At 33.7% G+C, this 24,563-nt stretch overlaps 1 protein-coding gene across 8 annotated transcripts in view; it reads right to left on the bottom strand.

The window, feature by feature from the left end:
- DGKG (diacylglycerol kinase gamma) overlaps nucleotides 1-24,563 on the bottom strand; it is a 281,695-nt gene that overhangs the window by 155,309 nt on the left and 101,823 nt on the right. For all 8 annotated transcript variants that reach the window (XM_074189542.1, XM_074189543.1, XM_074189550.1 and 5 more), the window contains 2 exons: nucleotides 20,742-20,840; nucleotides 11,109-11,207 (listed from right to left, as the gene is read on the bottom strand). In XM_074189542.1, coding sequence (XP_074045643.1) covers nucleotides 11,109-11,207; nucleotides 20,742-20,840 — 198 coding nt within the window. The remainder of the gene's footprint in view (nucleotides 1-11,108; nucleotides 11,208-20,741; nucleotides 20,841-24,563) is intronic.

Here is a 24,563-nt window from a genome sequence, read left to right as displayed (position 1 = left end):
CAAAAGCCATTATCTCAATAAATGCAGAATGGATCTTTTATGATATACAACACTCATTTCTATTAAAAGCACTAGAAAGCATAGAAATTGAAGGAATCCTTTTAAAAATCTTAGGTAGTATTTCTCTAAAACAAAAAACAAGCATGTTTATAATGGAGATAAACTTGAAGGCATCTCAACAAGATCAGGAATGAAGCAAATATGTCCATTATCACCAATATTATCCAATATTGCACTAGAAATGTTAATTATAGCAATAAGACAAGAAAAAGAAATTGAAGGAATAAAAATAGACCATAAGGAGGGAAAAAAATTATTACTTTGTGGATAATATCATTTAGAGATCTCTAGATAATCAATAGTTATCAACTAAACAATCAACTAAAAAGCTAATTAAAATAACTTCAGTGATATTGCAGTATACAAATAAAACCTCATAAATCATGAGCATTTCTACATATGAACAACAAAGTCTAGCAGGAAAAGGGAATTCCAACTCAGGATAACTGGAGACAATATATAAAATATTTTATACTCTATCTGCCAAGACAACGCAGGAATGATATGAACACAATTGCAAGACATTTTCCACTCAAATAAAGACAGATTTAAACAAATGGAGAAAGATAAATTGCTTGTGCAAAAACTGGATCAATAAAAGTGACAATTCTATTTATATTGATTAACTTATTCAGTGCCATGCCTATCAAGCTAATCAAGAATTATATAGAATAGGGGCAGCTAGGTGGCGTAGTGAATAATGCACCAGCCTTGGAGTCAGGAGTACCTGGGTTCAAATCTGGTCCCAGACACTTAATAATTATCTAGCTCTTGGGCTTAGGTGAGCCACTTAACTCCATTTGCCTTGCAAAAACCTTAAAAAAAAGAATGGTTTAGAAAAAAAATTAATCTGGAAGAATGAAAGATCAAAAAATACCAAAAGAAGCAATGGAAAAATATTAAGGTAGGTGACCTAGCAGCTCCAGATTTCAAACTAGATTACAAAGTGCTAGTCATCAAAACAATCTGGTACCAAGAACCAGAGCAGTTGACCAGCGGAATAGATTGGGTAACTCAACACAAAGTCAATAACCACCGAAATCTAGTATTTAATGAATCTCCAAATCTGAAATTTTGAGTCAAGAATTCATTACTTGACAAGATGAGGGGAAAAATTGTAAAACTCAAAATAAGTAAAATCTTGCTTAAAAGTTTTTTTTCACAGATAAAAACCAATATAGTCAAAATTAAAAGGAAAATAGGAAACTGGGAATGATTTTGAAGTAAATTTCTTTGATAAAGTCCTCATTACTCAAATATACTGCCTACGGACTTATTCAAGTTTACAAAATAAGAATCATTCCCTAGATGATAAATGATCAAAGGATACGAACAGGCAGTTTTCTTTTTTGTTTTTTTTTTGTTTTTTCAAGGCAGTGGGGTTAAGTGGCTTGCCCAAGGCCACACGGCTAGGTAATTATTAAGTGTCTGAGGTCAGATTTGAACCCAGGTACTCCTGACTCCAAGGCTGCTGCTCTATTCACTGTGCCACCTAGCCGCCCCAGAACAGGCAGTTTTCAGAAAAAGAAATCAAAACTTGCAATTGTCAGATAAAAAAAAGTTCTAAACCACTATTGATTGGAAAAATGTAGACTAAAACAACTTTGACATACAAATTCACTAAATTAACATGAAAGAAAGGGAACATGACATGTTGGAAGGGATATGGAAAAAATTGGGACCTGAACGCAGTTCTGGTGAAGTTGTGAAATGATTTAATCATTCTGCAGAACAATTTGGAACTATAACCAAAGGGCTGTAAAACTGCATGTCCTTTGACCCAGCAATGCCACTACTAGGTCTATATTCTAAAGAGGTTTAAAAAAAAGGAGAAGGACCTATTTATATAAAAACATTTATAGCTGCTTTCTTTGTGGTGGCAAAGAATCAGAAATTAAGGGAATGCCCATCAACTGGGCAATGGCTGAACAAACTTGGTATATGATTGTGATGAAATATTATTATTCTATAAGAAGTGATTGACAGGATGGCTTCAGAAAAACCTGAAAAGACTTCTATGAATTGATGCAAAATGAACTGAATAGAACCAAAAGAACATAGTATACAGAAATGGCAATATTATACAGATGATCAATTCTGAAACACTTAGGTACTCGGGTCAAGATAACGATCAAGGCAATTCTGAAGTTGATGATGAAAATGCTATTTACCTCCTAAGAGGGAACTGATGAACTCTGAGTGCAGTTGAAGCATGTTCTTTTTATTACCTTTATTTTAATTCTTCTATTTTTCTTATTTTCTTTTGCAACTTTGTTAATATAGAAATATATTTTGGAAATCTTATATGTATAAGAGAAATAAAATTGCTTGCCTTATCAATGGAATGGTGGAATGGAGGAAAAGAATTTGAAATTCAAAATTTTTAAAAATGGTATGAAATTATTTTTCATGCAATCAAGAAATACCTAACAAAATAAAAGTAACTTTAAAGGCTATATCTATTGATATTTAGAATATTAGAGTCCAAGATGTTTTTCTTGTTCATGGTAGAAGTTGCCAGTTTATAAGTTTTCCTTAATATAGTTTCCAAATATTTAGAATAATTTCTTTCTAGGGCCTTAGAATATCATGTAGGAGTTATAGAGTTGGGTTATAATATTTGTGGAACTTTTCTTTTGGAGTTTCTTTTAGGAGGAGATTTACACATTTTTAAAAATCTTTATATAATTACATAGTGCTTTAAAGATTGAAAAATGTTTTAGGAAAATTATTTTACTTAATCTTCACCACAACTCTGGAAGGTAGGTGCAATTATTATTATTCCTATTTTACAGATGAGGAAATTGAAACAGATAAAGGTTAAGTAACTTGTCCAGGGTCAAATAACTTGTGACTGATGCTAGAATGGAATTGTGCTCTTTCTGAATTCAGGTCTAGCATTGTATCCACTGAGTCACCTAGTCCTAAGAAATCTGGATGATTTAAATTTATGATCTTGTGGAATATAGTACCAGACTTTTACAAAAATCATCTCTCTAATAATCTCCCTTTTATCTAATTTCCAACTCAATTTTTAAAACTCAGATAATGTACATTTTTTTTCCATTTTTCTTCTTTTCTATTCCTATTTGTCTCACAGAGTCATTTTCTTTTTTACTCTAAGTTTCTAGGATTATCAGTACTTGGGTAACACACTTTGTCTAATTTTAAAGTATTTATTCTCCTTCCAAATTTTTCTTCCAGATATTTTATTCAAATTTTAATCTCATTTAATTTTTTCTAGGCATTCATATAGTCTTTGTAAAAAATTCATTTCCCCTTAATCTCTTCTTATAGTTATTATAGAATTATATTTGACTCATTTTGGAGGATCTCTTAGAGTTACAATTATTTAACTAGTGTGTTATTCTTTTATTTACCTATTCCTTAATATTTAGTTCCTTAGACAGAATATTAGGTTCTGGTTGATCTCAAACAAAGTTCCCTAGGTTTCTGTGCTGACAGGGAATTGAAAGTCAAAATATAAAAGGAAATGGTAAAAATGACTTCAGATGCACTCAAGTTCAAGTCATTGTATCTCATGAAACTGAAAAAATTTTAGGAGCTGATTGTCAAGACACGATGATTGATGTTGGAATTCTTACAGAGCATAGTAGAAGGGTCAAAGGACTGCACAGAGGCAAATATTGTCCTGAGTGGCAAAAGGGGACAAATGTAATTCTCTGAAATGTAGACTAATGGACCTTAACTAACATTGTAGGAAAAATTCCAGAGTAAAATGAAAAAGGGATGATTTATAATCAATTAGAAAGGGAAACAACAATCACTATTATAGAAAATGAACATATTAAAAGCAAATTATGTCCAAGCTGCCCCAATGAACCTACCTCCCCAAATCCCTTTGCTGCCAGGTTCTATATTGAACTTGTCATCCACTGAAATCGCTAAATCTTTTTTAAGACTAATGATTATCTAGAAATATTCCTGTTATTTTAACTTAAAAAGTTGACTTAAGAAGTCTTGTATCAGGGCAGCTAGGTAGTGTAGTGGATAGAGCACCAGCCCTGGAGTCAGGAGTACCTGAGTTCAAATCTGACCTCAGACACTTGATTACCTTGCTGCATGGCCTTGGGCAAGCCACAACCACATTTAAAAAAAGAGAGAGAAAAGAAGTTTTGTATCCAAATTTAAGACTTTGAATTTTTCTCCTTGAAATGTGATCTTTGGTCTTAGGTTTGGTCAAATGTTCTATATTATCACTTTTTTTCCCCATTCTATCTTCCAATAGATGCCTCTTCTTTGCATCATCTTCAGATTTAATTAGCATGCCATCAATGTTTTATCCAAGTCACTGATCCTGGCTTTCAGGTGGTCCAATAATTCTTTAAAATTTTTAAAATTTATTTTATTTTTTATTTATGGAATAAAACAAGCATTTCCAGAACATAGCAAAATAAAAAGATGACTGCACATGAAGCTGTAAATTTATTATGTTCAACTTGCTTTTCCTTTTAACTATATAATTCAGATAAATTTCAGATGAATTTATCAGAGGAATTTCTTTTCTCTCTTTTCCCCTCTCTTCCCTAGAGATGGCTCATATCAGTCATAAATATGTATGTATATATATATATATGTATATATATATATGTAAAATCATTCTATACATACTTCTATTCATCATTTCTTTCTCTGGATGCAGATAGCATCTTCCTTCATATATCCTTTGTAGCCAATCTGGGTAGTCAAAATGGCTTATTACCTCCAAACTGTTCTTAGGACAATATTGCTGTTATTTTATATAAAATTCTCTTGTTTCTACTCACTTCACTCTTCATTATTTAAGCAAGTCTATCCATGTTTTTCTAAGATCATTGAGCTTGTCATTTCTTATATCATAGTAGTATTTATAACAATATCATATACCACAACTTGCTCAGTCATTCCAATTGAGGGCATCCCTCAACTGTAATTTTCAGTTCTTTGTTACCACAAAGAGAATTTCTATAAATATTTAAAAACATATGGATTTTTTTCCTTTTCCCCTAATCATCTTGGGAAACAGATCTAATGGTGGTATTGTTGGATCAAAGAGTATCAGCAGTTTAATAACTCTTTGAATAAAATTCCAGATTGCTCTCCAAAATGATAGAATGAGTTCACAATTTTTAAATTATTTTTCCTCAATCTATTTTCCATGTCAGTTATTTTTCCAGTGATATATTTCACATTTTCTTCTTTTTTCATTCTTTTGATATTGCTTTATTGTTTCTTGATGTCTCATGGAGTCATTAGCTTCCACTTCCCTGAATCTAATTTTTCTAAGGAATTATTTTCTTTAGTGAGTTTTTGCACCTCCTTTTCCATTTGGTCAGTTCAACTTTTTAGGATGTTGTTCTCTTCAACATATTTTCGCACATCTTTTTCTAATTTTTTATGGTTGCTTTACCAAGTGACTATTTTTTTCATGTTTCTCTTACACCACTTTCATTTCTTTTTCCTAATTTTTAAAATTATTATTGAGCTCTTCAAAGAATCCTTGTTTGAACTTGAAAGCAAATCCTAGCTTTCTTTGAGGCATCACATGTAGCCATGTCTGCTTCTGAGGTCATGTTTTGATCTTCCTATCACCATAATAATTTTCTATGATCAGGGATTGACTGCTCCCTTGACTAGATGCTGCCTGGGTTGAACTGTATACTCCCTTGTGAGACAGACATTTCTTGCTGACCTTCAAAGTTGCCTTGAACTGGAAAATTATTTTACTGCATCTTTTTGTTCTTCCCCTCCAGAATTTATTTTAAGTTATTATTTAATAACCATTTTGAGGTAAATTTGGGAGAGGTCAGGTAATTTTCTCCCTTAATCCCTCATCTTGGCTCCATCTGTTCAATTTGATGCCAGTAAGGAATTTCCAAAAGCTTGAAATATAAAATGAGGTAAAAAAAGATTTGGCAATAGTTTTGAGCCTGGGACAGAAGGAGAAGAATTTTTCTTTTCCTTGCCTGGTAAATATAGAAATCTGAAAATGGGAGATCACTTTATATTCTAAATGAAGTTTTGACTCTGATACATTTAAATTTTAGTTGGAGATGAAGAGGCAGATCAATGGATGAACAGGACTGCTACTTGGAACTGAAGGTGGTAAAATGTATACAGTTTCAGACTTGAAATCAAGAAGGATGCGAATGGAACAATCTACCTCACATGCTTACTGTATCTCCTAAGGAAAGTCATTGAAACTTCTCTCTCTCTCTTTAGGGTTCCCCATATATAGAATGCCCCCAATACAATAGCATCTGTATCACATGGATCATTGGGAGGAATAAATCAAATGAGACAATATATGGAAAGCACTTTAAACCACTGAATTCTATAGAAATATTAATCATTAATCTTCTTCCTATTTTTCTGGGATCAATGGTCCAGATGACTCTTCCTGCTCCCTAAAACACCATATTTATTTAGTTCCTAAGATGTTTGAAATGGTATGAGCAGAACAAAGATGTCTAAAGGGTTGAAAACCAAGATAAATGAAGAAATTATCAGTAATCTCAACTGCTCTCAATATGTTCAAGTCTCTACATCCTATTACATCAATAGAATTTGTGAAGATAAATACTGACACAAAATTGATTATCACTGAATGATTAAAGAATATAGGAGACAAGTCAAAGGGCTCACAGAGACAAATGTCCTAGTTTCCAAAAGTGAGGAAAGACTACAGACCATGAATTTACCAGTGAACATTCCAGAATACAATAATAAGAAGATAAAGGTAAGCAATAATCACTAGTATATGACATGGATCCATTGAAAACATGTCAAGGTAACAAATGAAGTTGTCCCCCAATATTCTGTATCACCTGCTTCTATAGTCAGACCTTGCCATCCAATGAAACCTGTTAATCTTTTTTTAGATTATGTCTCTCTGAGTTTAAAGGTTGATTCTTTTGCACTCAAATTTAATACTTTTAATTTATCTCCATAAAATATATCTTAATAGATCTGACCAAATGTTGTAATGTATAAATCTTTTTTTTTTTCATTCTGGCATCTAGCAGGTTATTTGCTTTTTAAACTTTGTGTTAATCTTCAAATCTGATTGTCATGCAAACCAAACTTTTATCCAACTCATTGATAAAAATATTATATAAGAGCAAACATAAATTTATAATTCACCAGGGACTTCTGTATCAGATGAAATGGAACTATTGATGAGTTGTCTTCAATTTGGCTTTTAATACAATTGTTGATGGATTAGTTCACATTTCTTCTATCTTAATGGCAACAATATCATTGTCAAATGATTCAAGAATCCCTCACAATATCAACTTAAACTGTTCATAAACTTCCTTTGATCTATAAATATAATAATCACATATAAGAATATCTCTATGGTACAGTTTATGATAAAACTATATGAGTTCTGTGTGATCATCACTTCCTTTAGTAAATGTTCACTAACCAATTCTTTATTGAGAGGTGATTGATAGATATTTGTCCATTTACCCTTCTGTAGTATGTATGTACGAAATCTTTAAAAAGATATAGCTCCTGGGCAGCTAGGTGGCTCAGTGAACAGAGCATTGGCCTTGGAGTCAGGAGGACCTGAGTTCAAATCCAATCTCAGACACATAATAATTACCTAGCTGTCTGACCTTGGGCAAGTCACTTAACTCCATTGCCTTGTAAAAAAAACTTAAAAAAAAGGAAAAAAAGAAAAAGATATAACTCAGGCCAGCTAGGTGGTGCAGTGGATAGAGCATTGGTCCTGGAGTCAGGAGGACCTGAATTCAAATTTGGTCTCAGACACATAATAATTACCTAGCTGTGTGACCTTGGACAAGTCACTTAACCCCCTGCCTTGTGGAAACTAAAAAAAAAAAAGGACATAGTTCAACAATCCCATCTACATAGTCTTTCTGTATCCTGGGATATGGTTCATTTACACTTGTGGACTTTAACTCTCAACTGATTATTGATTATAACTACATATTGATTCTCATTTGACTTTTCTTGGATTACATTTCCCTATTAGCCACTATTCTTCAGTCATTTACCATTCACAGATAATTTTCTTTGGTAGGAAATCAGAAATAAAACCAGTGTTAAAAGTTTATGATTGGGGCAGCTAGGTGGCACAGTAGATAGAGCACCAGCCCTGGAGTCAGGAGTACCTGAGTTCAAATCCGGCCTCAGACACTTAATAATTACCTAGCTGTGTGGCCTTGGGCAAGTCACTTAACCCTATTTGCCTTGTAAAACCTAAAAAAACCCAAACAAAAAAGAAAGTTTATGATTAGTCTTTGACAAAATATAGCACCCATTTCTACTAAAAAAAAGAAAAAGAAATTAAAGGAATTAGAATTGGGAAGGAAGAACCAAAACTGTAAATCTTTTATAAATTTATAGATGACATGATGATATATCTAGAGTCCCTTAAAAATCACATAAAAAACACTGGAAACAATTAGCAACTTTAGCAAAGTCACAGGATATAAAACAAACCCACATAAATCCTCAGCATTTCTATATATTGCCAACAAGATACAGCAGCAAGAGTTAAAAAGAGAAACTCTATTTAAAATAATATCAGACAACATGAAATATTTGGGAGTCTACCTGCCAAGGTAGACTCAGAAACTCTAGGGAAACAACTATAAAACACTTTTCACACAAATACAATCAGATCTAAATTACTGGACAAATACCAACTGCTCATGGATAGGCCAAGCTAATATAATGAAAATGACAATTCTACCTAAATTAAACTACTTATTTACTGCCATACCATTCAAATTTCCAAAAAATTATTTTAGTGAGCTAGAAAAAATTGTAACAAAATTCATATGGAGAAGCAAAAAAGAAGAACAAAGGGTTTAATGAAAAAAATGCAAAAGAAGGCAGCTTAGCCTAAACAGATCTAAAATTATATTATAAAACATCATTCATCAAAACTATTTGGTACTGGCTAAGAAATAGGGTGGTGGACCAGTGGAATAGATTAGGTGCAAAAGAGACATCAGGAGACATCAAACTGCTGTTTGATAAACCCAAAGAGTACAGGTTCTGGGATAAGAACTCACTTTTCAATAAAAACTGCTGGGAAAACTGGAATTTAGTATGGCAGAAACTAGGATTAAACCAACATCTCATACCCTATACCAAGATAAGATCAAAATGGGTGCAGGATTATAGAAATAAAAGACAATATTATAAGTAAATTGGGAGAACAAGGAATAGTTTACCCAACAGATCTATGGAAAGGAGAGCAGTTTATGACCAAGGAAGATATAGAGAACATTACAAAAAACCAAACAGAATAATTTTGATTACATTATTAAAAAGCTATTGCACAAACTAAACCACTCTAACAAAATCAAAAGAAATGTAGTAAATTGGGAAACAATTTTTACAATTAGTGTTTCTGACAAAGGATTCATTTCTAAAATATATAGAAAACTGAGACAAATTTATTAAAAAACCAAGCCATTCCCCAACAGACAAAGGATACACAAAGGCAATTTTCAGACGAGGAAATTAAAGCTATCTATAGTCATATGAAAAATTGCTCTAAATCATTACTGATCAGAGAAATGCAAATTAAAGCATCTCTAAGGTATCACCTCACACCTCTCAGATTGGCCAATATGATCTGAAAGGATAATGATCAATGCTGGAGGGGATGTGGAAAATCTGGGACATTAATATATTGTTGATGGAGCTGTGAACTGATCCAACCTTTCTGGAGAGAAATTTGGAATTGTGCCCAAAGGGCAATAAAAATGTGCATACCCTTTGACCCAGCAATACCACTACTGGGTCTATACCCTGAAGAGATCATGAAAAAGGGTAAAAACTTCATATGTACAAAAATATTCATAGTTCTGTTACTAGTGGCAAAGAATTGGAAATCAAGGGAATGTCAATCAACTGGGGAATGGCTGAACAAATTGTGATATATGTATGCAATGGAACACTATTGTTCTATTAAAACCCAGGAGATATGGGATTTCAGAGAACCTGGGAAAACTTGCATGAATTGTTGCTGGGTGAGATGAGCAGAACCAAATGAACATTTTACACCTTAACAATAATACAGGGTGATGCTAAGCCTTGATGGACTTATTTACTCCATCAGTGCAATAATCAGGGATAATTTTAGGGAATCTGTATGGAGAATGCCATCTGTATATAGAGAAAGAACGGTGGCATTTAAACAAAGAGCAAAGATTATTATCTTCAATTTTTAATGCCATCTTATGTATTACATAATTTTGCTATCCCTAATATTTTTTCTTTGTTATGAGTATGTTTTTTCTCTTAGCACATTCAATTTTGATATATGTATATCATTGAAAACAAATATAAAGATTATCAGATTGCCTTCTTTTGGGGGTCAGAGGGGAGGGAATCAAGGGAGGGGGAAATTATAAAATTCAAAACCTTGCAAAAATGTACTATTGTATATAATTGGAAAACAAAAAAATATGAAAGAAAGTTTATGCCTTCTCTTTGTCACATCTTGTCCTTTTCTTCTCTACCTTTGGAAGTAGTTTTATTCTTTCTTTGATCCTATCTTTTACACAACTCTCTCACTTGAGTTTGCACCCTTTTTGCCTAAGACTTTGAAGCCGTAATTCCCAAGAAGGACATTTTTAAAATGCTATCTCTGCTCCCATTTCTTCTGCTACCTCTGAATAGGAATAGTGATTAAAGCACTATCTGATAAAATCTGATAAAAAAGAAAAAATCTTCTGAAAGCATATGATATGAAAAATTTGAAAGGTAAAAGTCTTCCAGAAACATAATTATAAACATTACTGAAAATGATAGGAAAATACTAGTTAATAAAATAAACTGGAGAAGAAATGCAAAAATGAAATTTGTAGGGAAGAAGGAATAGATTCTAAATTCATGTAAATAATTTTATTTTATTTTAATTTTATTTTATAATAAATTTATTTTATAAAAGAGAAGTGGCTGGTATAAAAAGAAAAGGTATTATAATTTACTTTTAAAATAGAAATAAGAGGAAATGGTTAATAAATTAAAAATTGAAGTCTCAAAGAAACCTATTGTACCTTCAATTTCTTTTCATTATTGGCTGAAGAATCCATTTTGTCATCAGTTAGAGATTCATGGCTTGAATTAAAGGTGCTTACGCTTTCGTTTTGCTTATCCTATGAGAAAAGATATAAAGAAAAAATACCATAAATATTGAATGCAATAAATATTATCATCATTAGTCAATGCAAATGGAAAAGAAGGAAGTAACAAAAACAATATCCTATGATTTGATAAAGACCTTTTCCCAGAACAGATTGGTCCACTGGAGAACCAAAAAAGTTCTCAATTGGATATTCCTAGAGTTCTTTAAGCTACTTCCCTTGCTTTACCACATCTCAGCTACCATATATAGTTGGAGGATCAGATACAATTAGTGACTTTGTTTTTGAACAGAAAAAGATGATGATGTGGCATCTATACTCACTTCTGTCTTAACATTTCATACACAAAAGAATGGGAGAAGCAAGAATGAGGAGGAAGAACAAACACCAAAGCAAAATCAAAAGGTAGAAAAGATCTTAAAAAATTTTCATTCATTCTTTTTTAAATTAATTTTTCTTATTTTGAACTTAATAAAAAAGACATTTTCATAATCATGATAGCACAAAAAGGACTATAAATCTTCACTTTAAATTATCTACTTTTTAAAACGTGTATAACTTCTACATATATAACTTTATTTTCAAAACTTATCTGCTTTCCTATTGTTCTAAATGTCTTTCACTGTTCTCTTCTGTGCATTTAAAATGTAATTTAATGGTCATTATGAGGCATTACTGTTGCTAAGTTCTCCTTCTACTACATTTTCTTTCTCCCTGTCCCCCCCCCTTCTAAAACAAACCCTAAGAGAAAGGAGAGGGAAAAACTCTTGTAACAAAAAAGTCAAGCAAAATGAATCCACTCCATGGCCATGCCCCGCAAGTAAATAACTCTTCTTGCATCTCCAGTCCATCATCTCTCTGCAAGGGAGGTAACACAGTGCATCAGTCGTCCTCAGGAAGCATAGCTGGCCACTGATTTGTCCTTGCTTCTGCTCACTTCTCTCTGTATACCCAGGTTTTTCTAAAATGATCTCAGTAATTCTTAAAGTGCAATAGCATTCCATTACATTTATATAATGCAATGTGTTGAGCCATTTTCCAATTGTTGGTCATCTTACATTGTAGTTATAGTTGTGGTAGTTGTAATGTAGTAATAGTAGTAGTAGTAGTAGTAGTAGTAGTAGTAGTAGTAGTAGTAGTAGTAGTAGTAGTAGTAGTAATTGCAGTAGCCGTAGTTAATTGTTGTTGTTGCTGTTTTATTCTATCTTTTTTCTCCTTCTTCTACCTCCCTTTTTCCTCCCTCTTTTAATATTCTTTCATGATGAGGAAATGTATTTTGCTTGCAGCGATTCCCTTCCTGGTATTATCCTCTCTCTCTTTACCCATCCCTCCCTGTCACCCACCCTCTAATTCCTTCTCTACCGTGCTTGATGTACATGATACCAAATCATCTATGTTATGCCTGTTCAGTCCTCTGAATATTTTCTATAAGAATGATAGTTCACTGAGTCTTCTTAGGCTTTTCCTTCTCACTCATAATAATGAGAAATCCTTCCTTCTCGCTATACAATTCATATCCCCTTTATTTTTCTTTTTCCCCACATCAGATCCTCAGGAGAGAATTCATTTGCTTCTAGTTCTGCTTGTCTTTGCAATATTGTCTCAATTCCCACTTCTGTTGCCACATCTGAACAGAGAGAGTGAGCAATTAAGGAAAAATCTAACAAAACTGTTCAAAATAAAAAAAAAAATTAAGAGATAAAAGTTTTTCAAAAATATTATTGAAAATGATGGAAGATATATTAAAGGATAAAGAATAAATTAAATTATTGATCAACTTTAACATTCTCAAGATAACACTCCCCTCCCAAGTCTTAAACAAGAAATTATTTCTTAGACATATAAAACAAAAACATTTAGAATGATTCCAATATCCTTATAGATCCTCAAAGAGTTTAAAGGGGAGGAATAACATATATAAATGTATCAAAGTAAGGTTGTAATAATAAAGTCTAGAATCTTGAAATCAGAAAGATTTAGATTATCTGGTCCAAGTTAAACCCCAAAAGAAATTAGTCCTACATCTGTTAAATAGTCACTGAGTCTCCCCTGGAAAATCTGAAGTGAAGTTTACATCTCTCAACAGTCCATTTAATTTACATTCTAGATAATAATCAAATTTCCACATAATAATCAATGTTCTACATATAATAATCAAATTTCTATATATATATATATATATATATGCATTCACAGAGACTGTCACCCACAGATATTCATAGAATCATAGAATTTTAAGACCTCTGTTCTATTTTTATTCATGCATTTTGAAGTTTTTCTAAATAAAAAGATAAGCTTCCAACATAGGTGATGCTTGATTTTATTTTGCTTGTGAGAATTGCTTTTAAAAATCTGTTAGAGGGGCGGCTAGGTGGCGTAGTGGATAAAGCACCGGCCCTGGAGTCAGGAGGACCTGGGTTCAAATCCGGCCTCAGACACTTCATAATTACCTAGCCATTTGGCCTTGGGCAAGCCACTTCACCCCATTTGCCTTGCAAAAACCTAAAAAACTAAAAAATAAAAAAAATCTGCTACTCTGAGCTGATTAGCCTGGCTACATGATGCATTTTCATTTTTCTCCATAACCCTCTACCTATTTTTCCAAACTTATTGATATTTTCTTTTCACACCTCAATCATTTCCTTATTTTAATATTATCACTTCCGGGTTAATTTCATGCCATCTAGATCTTTTCTACTGTCATCTCCGCATTCCTGCCCCAACCCCCACCAAACGATTGGGCTCCATTTCTTTGTCCCCCACTCTGATAGCTGAATTGTTGTCTTATCTTGCCATGGCTTAGGCCTCTGGCATCATGCCACCCCCATGTACCATTTCTACTTCAAGCTCTACTTTATATGTTATCTTCTTTCATTAGATCAATCTCCTTGAGGACTGGGGATCTTTTTCTTGATTGTATTTCTATCATAGCCCTTAGCAAAGAACTTAGTTCATATTAAGCATTTAACAAATTAATTCTCTCTGTCTTTCCTCTCATTTGTCTATGCTTATTTATCTATGTATCTGTCCAAATATATATCTATGTGTCTATTGGTGTATATATGCATACTTCCATCTATCTGTCTGTCTGTCTGTCTATCTATCTATCTTCTCTCATCTATCTATCTATATCTAAATATTTAAATATGGATCCATCCATCTCCATCCATCCATCCATCTTCCTTATAAAAAGATAAAATATTTAAGTAAAACCAAACAACAAAACGATCACATCGGACAGTATATGCTACTCTGTAGCCATAGTTGTCTACTTTTCTAAGATGGAGGTGTAATTCACCATCTGTTCTCTGTGACCAAAATTCATCTAATTCTACTTTGGCTGACTTTTAATCATTATTTCCACTATTATATTTAAATTTCTGCTACTATATTTACTCTGTATATTTTTCATATTTCACTTTTCATCATTTTATGCAATATTTTGGAATTTTTCACATTCATATTTATTTCTCATGGCACAATAGTATCTCTCTTCTCATTGTTCACAGATCCCAATTGGTTCTGAAACCCCACAAAGACAGCTTGTCCTTTCCTTTGTGTTATCTTACCTTGAGAGCAGGGATTATATTCCTTTTCCCCAGTATACTCAGAGTTTAGCAAAGCTAGTTGCAGTATGTGATGTAAGTTGTGGGTCTAAACCTTATTTTTAACCACATTTTCCCAACAGTCCTTATCAAATAGGGAAATTTCTTCCCAAGAGTCTGGGATCTTGGATTTGTGAAGCCCTGGATGATTGTTTTCTCTTCCTTCTAGGTTTTGCTTCTTTAGTTTATTTTGCTTAAAGGGAAGCTAGATGATGCAGTGGATAGAGCACTGGCTTTGGAATCAAGAGGACACTTGACATTGACTAGCTACGTGACCTTGCCATGGCCTAGAATAGCAGATTCTAGGGAAACCACTCTGCCTATTGCTCACGTTCATACATTGTCATTTGATTGGGTTGTTTGCGGGGCCTTTTATGTTTGAAATGGACTTGAGGTTCAAACATCATCTTTCCAGTACAATTTTCTCTTCTTTGAGAAGAGAGGAGGAAAAAAACTCAACCATGATTTAGAACATAGGCAGTGAATAAATATATTGAAGAAAAACACTAAAAAAATGAGTGCCCTGTGGTGGGTGAAAGAACAGCTTGAGGCCTGTGACCTAAAGAAGGTTTAAGGTGGCTTAGAAGAGAGAGGGCATGGGCAGTACTTTTTACTGCCTGCCCTCAGTTCAGTATGAAATTCTTGACTGTGGGTAATAGCAAAGAGAGTCATCGATAACCAATCATAGCTAGTATTTATATAGGATTTCATATACATTATCTCTTTAAATATTCACAACAATTCTTTGAGATAGGTCCTATTATTAGCGCCATTGTAAAGATGAAGATATTGAGGCATTGAGAAGTTAAAGGTCATTGTCTAGTGCCTGAAGTAGGCGACGACCTGAGATCTGACTCCAAAACCAACCCTTTATCCACTGTACCATAAAAATCCCTGGGAGATGGAATCACATACAAATAAAACCTTTGCCACAAAATAATTGAGAATGGACTGTTGTAGTTAGCTTAGGCCAGTTTTGTCCTGATTGATGAGGCCCTGCTACTAAAAAGCACCAGACACCCCCAACCATACTGTCTCAGTCATCTCATCACCTGCCCCCTCTTGCTACTCTTGCTAATAGAAATCATGTCCTAAAGCTAGGTTGTTCTGATTGATAAGAACCTTCTATATCTGCACAGCCTCAGACCCCTGACAATGCTTTATCTCAGTCATTTTGACATCACCCTCCCATTCCATTTTCCCTCTCCCCCCAAATCAGTAATGGAATTAATACTTGGTTAATTGACTACCCTGTGACTTGACCCACCATGCTTTGACTCTCCAGATCAAATGACCCTGCTATGGCTCTTAGTCCCCCTAATGTGCTGCCTTTTACCTAAGAATATAAATTCCTCTTTATTGCTCCATCTGTCTAGTGTCAGCAAAGGATTACAGACTCTAAATTGCCTGATGTCTTCAATTCAATAATTTTTGTCTCATGTCTGAAGAAATCATTGTGAAATAAATAAATGTGTGATATTGCCACATCCTGTGGCTGTAACTTACCCTTTCTATATAGTCCAGTTTAATAGGAGAAAGAGGTTCAACAAAAACCCTTGAAGACTATACATTTTACAGCATCCTAAATATTTCCCTTGATAAAGCAAATAGGTTTCTGCTGATAATTTGGCAATGCTTAAATTTCCAGCAAATACCAGGCTGTTTTCCATTTTTGTTTCATTACCATGTACCTCAGTTAACTCAACTGCAGAGCTTCCGGTCTTGAACATTTTTTTTTCTGCTTTAATGAGTGTGATGCCACATCATTTAAATTTTCTTCTCTCACAATGGACTCTTTAAGAAGCATGGTTGTTTTAGAGGTGAGGGGGGATGCTAGAGGCTGTCACAGTCTGTGAACAAGGTCTGGAGAAAGTATTTGAGGTTGCTTTATTGGATTAGACTGTGACTTGTAGTTGATTGTTTCTTAAGAAGGCTGATTTGTTCAATGTTTTCTAAAATTAGTAACCTGTTCTTCCGACTAATTTGAAGTTTGATTTAAGAAATGGTTTTTGGATGCAATTGGGCATGCTGTATGGATATAAACTCACCGTGACCTAAAAAAGAATAAAAATTAAAGAAAAAATGTAAGTACAGAGACTATTGCTCTTCTGTATTTGTATTCTTGATACTTAGTACAATGCCTAGAACTACACAAACATTTAATAAATGTCTTTTCTTTCATTTGACTCATTTTTAATTTAATGATTAATTCATTGTTCCTTTCTACCATTATTTTTATTACCTCTCCTAATAATACAATAGAAACTCTGCAACATATTATGAGGTTGTAAAAATTTAGCACTTATACAATAGCTAATAAATCATGATCAAATATATAAAACTATATGACAGAGACCTACTATTCATCCTATATGAATTAATGGATAGATCTCTACTACAGGTATAAGCACCAGTAGCTTTAGAAATTCAGCAAATAAGCTGTATTACACTTAGAGCACTATCAAAGACAGAGACATTGTAAATAATTGATAAGCTATAACACTGACCCATAAAAAAGTTATGAACAATGTTCTCAAATGATTGTGTCATACCAAATACTAATAACTTCCAAATCACATGGGTTGAAAAGCTCCCAAAATATAAAGACCTAATGGGAGAAATCAAGGGCATGTGGGAACAATTTGAAGTACCTTCTATTGCAGTAATTCTGAGTGAACCTGCACAGGACAAGATTCAATATTTCTATCCAATGATTTTAGTTTCCCAAGCAACCCTCCACTAAATATTAAATATAAAACAGTCATTAGCAGGAGAATGACTATATTCAAGGTCATTTGCATCTGAATTCTATTGAATATGAAAATAATAATAATAATAATAATAGTAACTTTCACTTATGTAAGTGTTCCCTTGTTTTTGAGGCATTCCCAACTTTTCATAACCCTATTTGAGGTTTTGGTAGAGACTTGGTAGAGATGCTGGAGTACTTTGTCATTTCCTTCTCCATTTTATTTTACATGGGAAGAAACTGAGGCAGACAGGGTTAAGTGAGTTGTCCAGGATCACAAAACTATTAAGTGTCTGAGGCTGGGTTTGAACTCAGGAGGAAGAGTCTTCTTGATTTCAAGTTTAGGGTTTTATCCCCTGCAGCACCATTTATGGGATGCTTTAATATTAACAATTAGCATTTTTGTGATGCTACAAGGTTTACAGAGGACATCAAGTGATTTGATCCTCACAACAATATTATAAGGTAGGTGCTATTATTATCTCCTTTCTACAGATGAGTAAACTGAGAATTAGAAAAGTGAGGTTAGAGGACTTTGCTTGGTTTACAAAACAAGTAAATGTTCAAGGCTGGATTGGAAGCCAGGTCTTCTGATGTGATATCCAGTGCTCTATCACAATGGTGATGCTATTCTTCCATTAATTTGTATTTCTATTGTTCTTTTGTTCGTTGTTCAGCAACCAATCTTTAAGTAGATTAAAATGACTGCTCTTTATTACAAAATAAAATTATTGGGACATCAGCTCATCTTTAGTAGGCTAGTTGAAAGCATCTTTGGGATGACTCTGATGATAGACAGGATAGACAGGATGATAGACAGGAAAGAGGTAATGGTGCAATGGATAGAGCCAGTGTCCAAATGGAGGAGTCAGGAAGACCTGAGTTCATATTCAGTCTAAAGCCCTTACTGTGTATGCTAATAAACCCAGCCTACTAGCTAGGCATGAAGTTAACTTCTGACTCACCCAGTTTTCTCAACTACATAAAGAGGATAATAGCACCTACCTGTAAGAATTTTGCAAGAATTAAATGAGAGAATATTTGTAAAGCACTTAGGATAACACTGATCACATCACAGGTGCTTAATAAATATTGGTTCCTTTATCCTTTTCCATTTTTGTTAGTGTGATACAATATACAAAGTATTGTTACTATACTCTTGAGGCAAAGGTATTGCTAACTTGTCCAAAGTAACAAAGCTAACACATTTCAGACCTGAGACTCTAACCTGGGTCTCCTAACTTTACATTTAGTTCCTTTTTCCTCTATACTAGCTGTCTTTCTGACATTAATTACATGCATATAGGTAGAGAATCAGTCCACCTAGATGGCCTTTGAGCAGAAGAAGAAAACCTGTGGAATCAAGGGGGAATCAGTGATTTCTGAGATGGAGGTGAGAAAAACATATTCTACTTACTTGCTAGCATCATCAGGGCAGCTCCATCTGTTGCTGCTCTTCCCTGATTCTTCCCTTGTGGTTAGCAAATTCTTCCCATCTTTATTTTCCTTATTCTAATGACCTAACCACCTCAACACCACTATCTATTCTTTCATTTCCATCCATTTCAATTCTACCCCTTTAATGCCCATTCTATTTTACCTTCTGAAATTTCTGTTCCATTATGAGCAAACTTCCCTTCATTTTAGACCTTTTTCTCATGCTCCTCTCATCTTGCCAGTCATAGAAACATGATTCATGCTTTGACTTCACTTATCTCCATTTCCAGTCTTGACCCTAATAAGTTCAACCAGACACTACTCAGCTCTTCGATTCTTGCTCCCTTGTCCTCCTCAAAGTCTGGCCTGGGATCCTTCCACTTCACAACTCCAAAGTACCTGTATTATTGAACACAGCTAGAGAAAGTCAAGCAACCATAATGTTTAGATCCTCTCCAAATTTCTATTATCTAACCTTAACTGGATCTTCATCGCAGCAAGGCATTTTCTCCTTTTACTTCTTCCTAACTGCTTCTCTAAGGCAGCTTCCAAATCTTCCCTTCCCTTTCCCTTTTAAGCCTCACATGTCATCTCTTCCATAATCCTCTCAGTTGAGAATCTCACTTCATACTTTACCCCCAAAATAGATGCCGCCTGTCATGAGCTCCCCCTTCTCCCCTTCTCATCTCACAACCTCTTGATATCATCTTCCACTTCCTCCCCCTTTAGTAAGTCTCTAAATGAGAGATGGCCCTTCTCGCCAAGATCAATCTCTCTACATGCATCCTCAGTCTTATACCTTCCTGTGTTCTCTGCAGATTGGGACCACTATCGTCATATCTGTTGCTCCAATCTTCATTCTTTTCCTATCTCCTCATTGCTTTCCTGTTGCATGCAAACATGCTCTATCAAGTCCTAGTTTCTCAATCAATTAGTAAACAATAATTAAGTGCCTACTGAGCTAGAAGCCATGTTAGGTGCTGAGGATACAAAAAGAGAAAAAAAAATTTGCATCCATCCCTTTCTCTTTACCCACATATCCACTACCCCATTTCTGGTTCTCATCATCTTTTATCCAGATTATTGCTATAAGTTTTTTAATTGGTGCAGCTATGTTGAGCCTTTCCCTATTACCCTGCTCATTAAACTGCACAATTGACATTCCTTAAGCCTTAGACTGACCATGTCCTTCCCTGGTTCAAGAATCTCCAATAGCTCTTAATTGCCTCTAAGACAAAATATGAATTTCTTTTTAGTCTTTTAAGCCTTTGTTCATCTAACTCTAGTCTATCCTACCAGACTAATGACCCTTTACTCTCCTTCATGTATTCAGCATTCCAGTCAAAGTGGTCTTCCTGCTGTTTGTAGCCTCCATATATTCTGTCTTCCCTCTGTGCACTTTTAATCATGTCTGGAATGAAGTCCTTCCTAACCCCTGCCTTAAAGAATCCATAATTTTTTCAAGGGATGATGATTCCAGCACCTAGGACTCATCAGTCCTCTTGAGTCCTATCTGGATTCCTTCAAAGTGCTACAGCTCCCAAACTGAATTCTTTTCTATGCAAGTATACATATATATTTTATGCTACCTATCTACATTTATGTTGTTTCCTTTCTTCCATACATTTCTTGAGGACATGGACTGTTTCATTTTGATCTTTGTATCCCCAAAAGACAGTTTCTACCACATAGTACATGTATAAGGAATGATTTTTTTAAATTAATGAAATAATAAAAGAATAGTAACATGCTCACCAGGACTATGGGTAAAATAGCATTTGGCAGGAGAAGATGGTCTTTGAGTTCACCACCATCACATTCTATTGAAATGAAGGCAGAACATTTTTTGTGCAACTGAGGAGAAAGAGAAAAGGTCAAAGAAGATAAGGAATGCGATTAAAGGAGAGAACCATCTATGGGTCATAGCCCTAAACATTTAGGCAAAATGCTCACTTAATTTCCCCAGTCCTGCTATACTGAACTTCTGGGGTTGCCTATGAATATGAAAGATGGTGTTTGTTGGGGTTGAGGGAGGGAGACTAGTGGTATTTATTTTGTAAGCAACCGAGAACTTTCCAAAACTACTAACAGATAATGAGAGATGGCTTCCTGTCTACCCCGCTGCTCCTACTCGCTGTTAAGAGTCCTGACCATTCTTGTGACTCCTGAAGGAATATTTACATTAGATTCTGATATTATGGGGAAAAGTGATACACATTCTGCAACAGGAATATCAGAGCCAAGGCTAAGGCATCACAGATTCAGAACTGGAATGGTCTAATCCAATTCCCTCATTTTACTGATGAAGAAACTGAAGGTTGGAGAGGCTGATAGGCTTGCCCAAAGTAACATGGGAGGACAAAAGCAAAGTATTTAACCTGAATTATCTCATTCCAACTGTACCTCTTTTTTTTAAGATTTTTTTTTCAAGGCAATGGGGTTAAGTGGCTTGCCCAAGGCCACATGACTAGGTAATTATTAAGTGTCTGAGGTTGGATTTGAACCCAGGTACTCCTGACTCCAAGGCCGGTGCTCTATTCAGTGCACCACCTAGCTGCCCCACCAACTGTACCTCTTGTGCCCCAAGACCCAAGCCCAACATCTTTCAGTACTCTGTTGATCTCTTAGATGAAGAATTTTTTCTTTATCTCCCTTCCCATGGGATAGTGTGTTTTTTTTTAAAAAATCAAAGAACTTTCAAGGAACTAGCAATTCCAGAAATGGGTTAGTTTTTTGAAAAAATTTTAACAAGCATTAAGAAAACTTAGGGGTTCTAGATTCTCTCTCCCTCATTCCAGATCTTACTGCAGCTATTGAATAAAAATGTTATCCATTACAATATGAAGTCATGCAAAATCTACTTCTATATTAGCCATGTTATAAAAAAACCCCAAGAGTAATAATGTGAAAAATAGACTTCAATCTGTACTCAGAGTTCATCATTATTCTCTCCAGAGGTGGATAACATTTTTCATGAGACCTTTGGAATTGTCTTGATCAAAGTAGCTAAGCCTTTAATAGTTGATCATCCTTACAATATTGCTTTTACAATGTTATAATGCTGTTTCTGTTCACTTCACTTTGCATCAGTTCATGTAAGTCTTACCTGATCTTTCTGAAATCATTCCCCCCCTCATTTCTTATATTTACAATATAGTACATAGCCCAAAATAGTATTTCATCACAATAATAAACCACAACTTCAGCCATTCCCTAATCAATGGGCATCCCCTTAATTTTTAATTTTTTGCCACCACAAAGAGAGCTGCTATAAATATTTTTGTATAAAGATCTCTTTGGGATACAGACCTTGTGGTGGTATTGTTGGGTCAAAGGATATGCATGTTTTTTAAAAATTCTTTGGTCATAGTTCTAAATTTTTCTCCAGAATGTTTGGACTAATTCACAATTCCACTAACAATGAATTAATGTACCAGTTTTTCATATTCCCTTTTCTGTCTTGTTAATCAAACTGATAAGTGGGAGAAGGTACCTCATAGTTGTTTTAAATTGCATTTCTATAATTAGTGATTTAGAGCAAGTTTATATGACTATTGATAACTTTGAATTCCTCTGAAAACCTGCATGCTTATATCCTTTGACTCTTGAAGAATGGCTCTTATTTTTATATATTTGGTTCTGCTCCCTATATATTTGAGAAATGTTAAATCTATCCCTTCCCCAGTTTACTAATTTCCTTTTCATTTTGACTGTATTGGTTTTGTTTTTGAAAAAATTTTTACTTTAATTTATCAAAATTATTCATTTTATTTCCTGATATACCCTTTTTATTTGGTCATAAGCACTTCCCTTATCCATAAATCTGAAAGGTAAAAATATTCATACTCCTCTAATTTGCTTATATCACCCTTTATGTCTAAATTATGTATCCATTTTGAGTTAATCTTGGTATCCAGTGTGAGATGTTGATCCATGTTTAATTTCTACCAAACTACTTTCCAGTTTTTTCAAATTTTTTTCCAGTTTTTGTCAAAAAGAACTCTTATTCCTAAAGCTTGGATCTTTGAGTTTATAAAAATCTAGATTACTATGATCATTTACATTTTTTATTTACACTTACATACATTTACATACATTGCTCACCTATAATTTCTTCCACTGAAAAACCACTTTGTTTTTTAGTCAGCATCAAATTGTTCTTAGGTTTACCATATTGTAATTTGGTTTGAAATCTGGTACTTAAGCCACTTTCCTTCACATTTTTTTTCACTGATGCCCTTGATAGTCTTGGCCTTTTGTTCTTTCAGATGTATTTTGTAGGTAGAATTGTCATTTTTATTATATTTTCTTGGCTAACCCATGAGCAATTAATATTTCTCCATTGTTTATTTGTATTATTATTGTCCATTCTTTATTTGTATGAAGTGTTTTATTGTTGTATTCATATTGTTCCTGGGTATGTCCTGGCAGGTAGACCATCAAGTATTTTATATTATATTAATTTACTTTTTTTTTGCAAGGCAAAAGGGTTAAGTGACTTGCCCAAGGTCACTGAGCTAGGTAATTAATAAGTATACATCATATCATCTGCAAAGAGTGATGGTTTTGTTTTATTGGTATCTTTCAATTTTTTTCTTATTGCTATAATTAGCATTTTTAAGACACTATGGAGTAATAGCGGTGATAATGGACATCCTTGCTTTACCTCTGATCTCAATGGGAATGCTTCTAGTTCATCCCTATTAAAGATTATATTTGTTCTCGGTTTTAGAAATATACTTATTTTAAGAAAAGTTCCTTTTATTAGTATCCTATCTAATGTTTGTTTTTTAAATAGGTATGGGTGTTGCGTTTTTGCATCAATTGATAGGATCATGATTTTGTTGTTTTTGTGATTGATATGGTCAATTATACTTACAGTTTTCTAATTTTAAACCAACCCTTCATTCTTAGTATAAATCTGATTTGATCATAAAGTGTGATATATTGTAGTCTCAATGATAATATTTTATTCATAATTTTAGCATCAAAATTCAAAAGTACCTTTCTCTGTTTTTGCTCTCTGGCTTAAGTATCAGCATCATATTTAAATCATTGAAAGAATTTGGTAGAACTCCTTTACATTATTTCAATAGTTCATATAGTATTGGAACCAATTGTTCTTTAGATGTTTGGTATAATTCACTTGTGAATACATTTAGTCCTAGGGGTCAGGGGGTTGTCTTATAAAGTGCAATGATTGATTGCTAAGTCATTTCTTTTTCTAAAATAGGGTTATTTAAGCATTCTATTTCCTCTTCTGTTGCTTTGAACAATTTATACTTTTAAAAACTATCCATCCATTTCACTTACAGTTTTGTTGGGTAAAGTAACTCCTAATAATTACTTTAATTTCATCTTCATTAGTGGTGCATTCACTCTTTTAATTTTTAATACTTGCAATTGTTTTTTTTTCTTTTTTAAAGATCATATTAATCAATAGTTCATCTTTTTTGTTTTTAAAAAATAAAACTAATTTCTAGTTTTATTTATTGGTTTGGTGTACTTGTTTTACTTTTTTGATTTTACTAACTATAAATCCTTCCTTTAATTTTCAGGATTTGGGATTTGGTGCTT

Source organism: Macrotis lagotis, chromosome 5, assembly GCF_037893015.1.
Source record: "Macrotis lagotis isolate mMagLag1 chromosome 5, bilby.v1.9.chrom.fasta, whole genome shotgun sequence".
In the NCBI taxonomy this organism is placed as follows: domain Eukaryota; kingdom Metazoa; phylum Chordata; class Mammalia; order Peramelemorphia; family Peramelidae; genus Macrotis; species Macrotis lagotis.
This window is presented reverse-complemented; position numbering and strand designations above follow the sequence as displayed.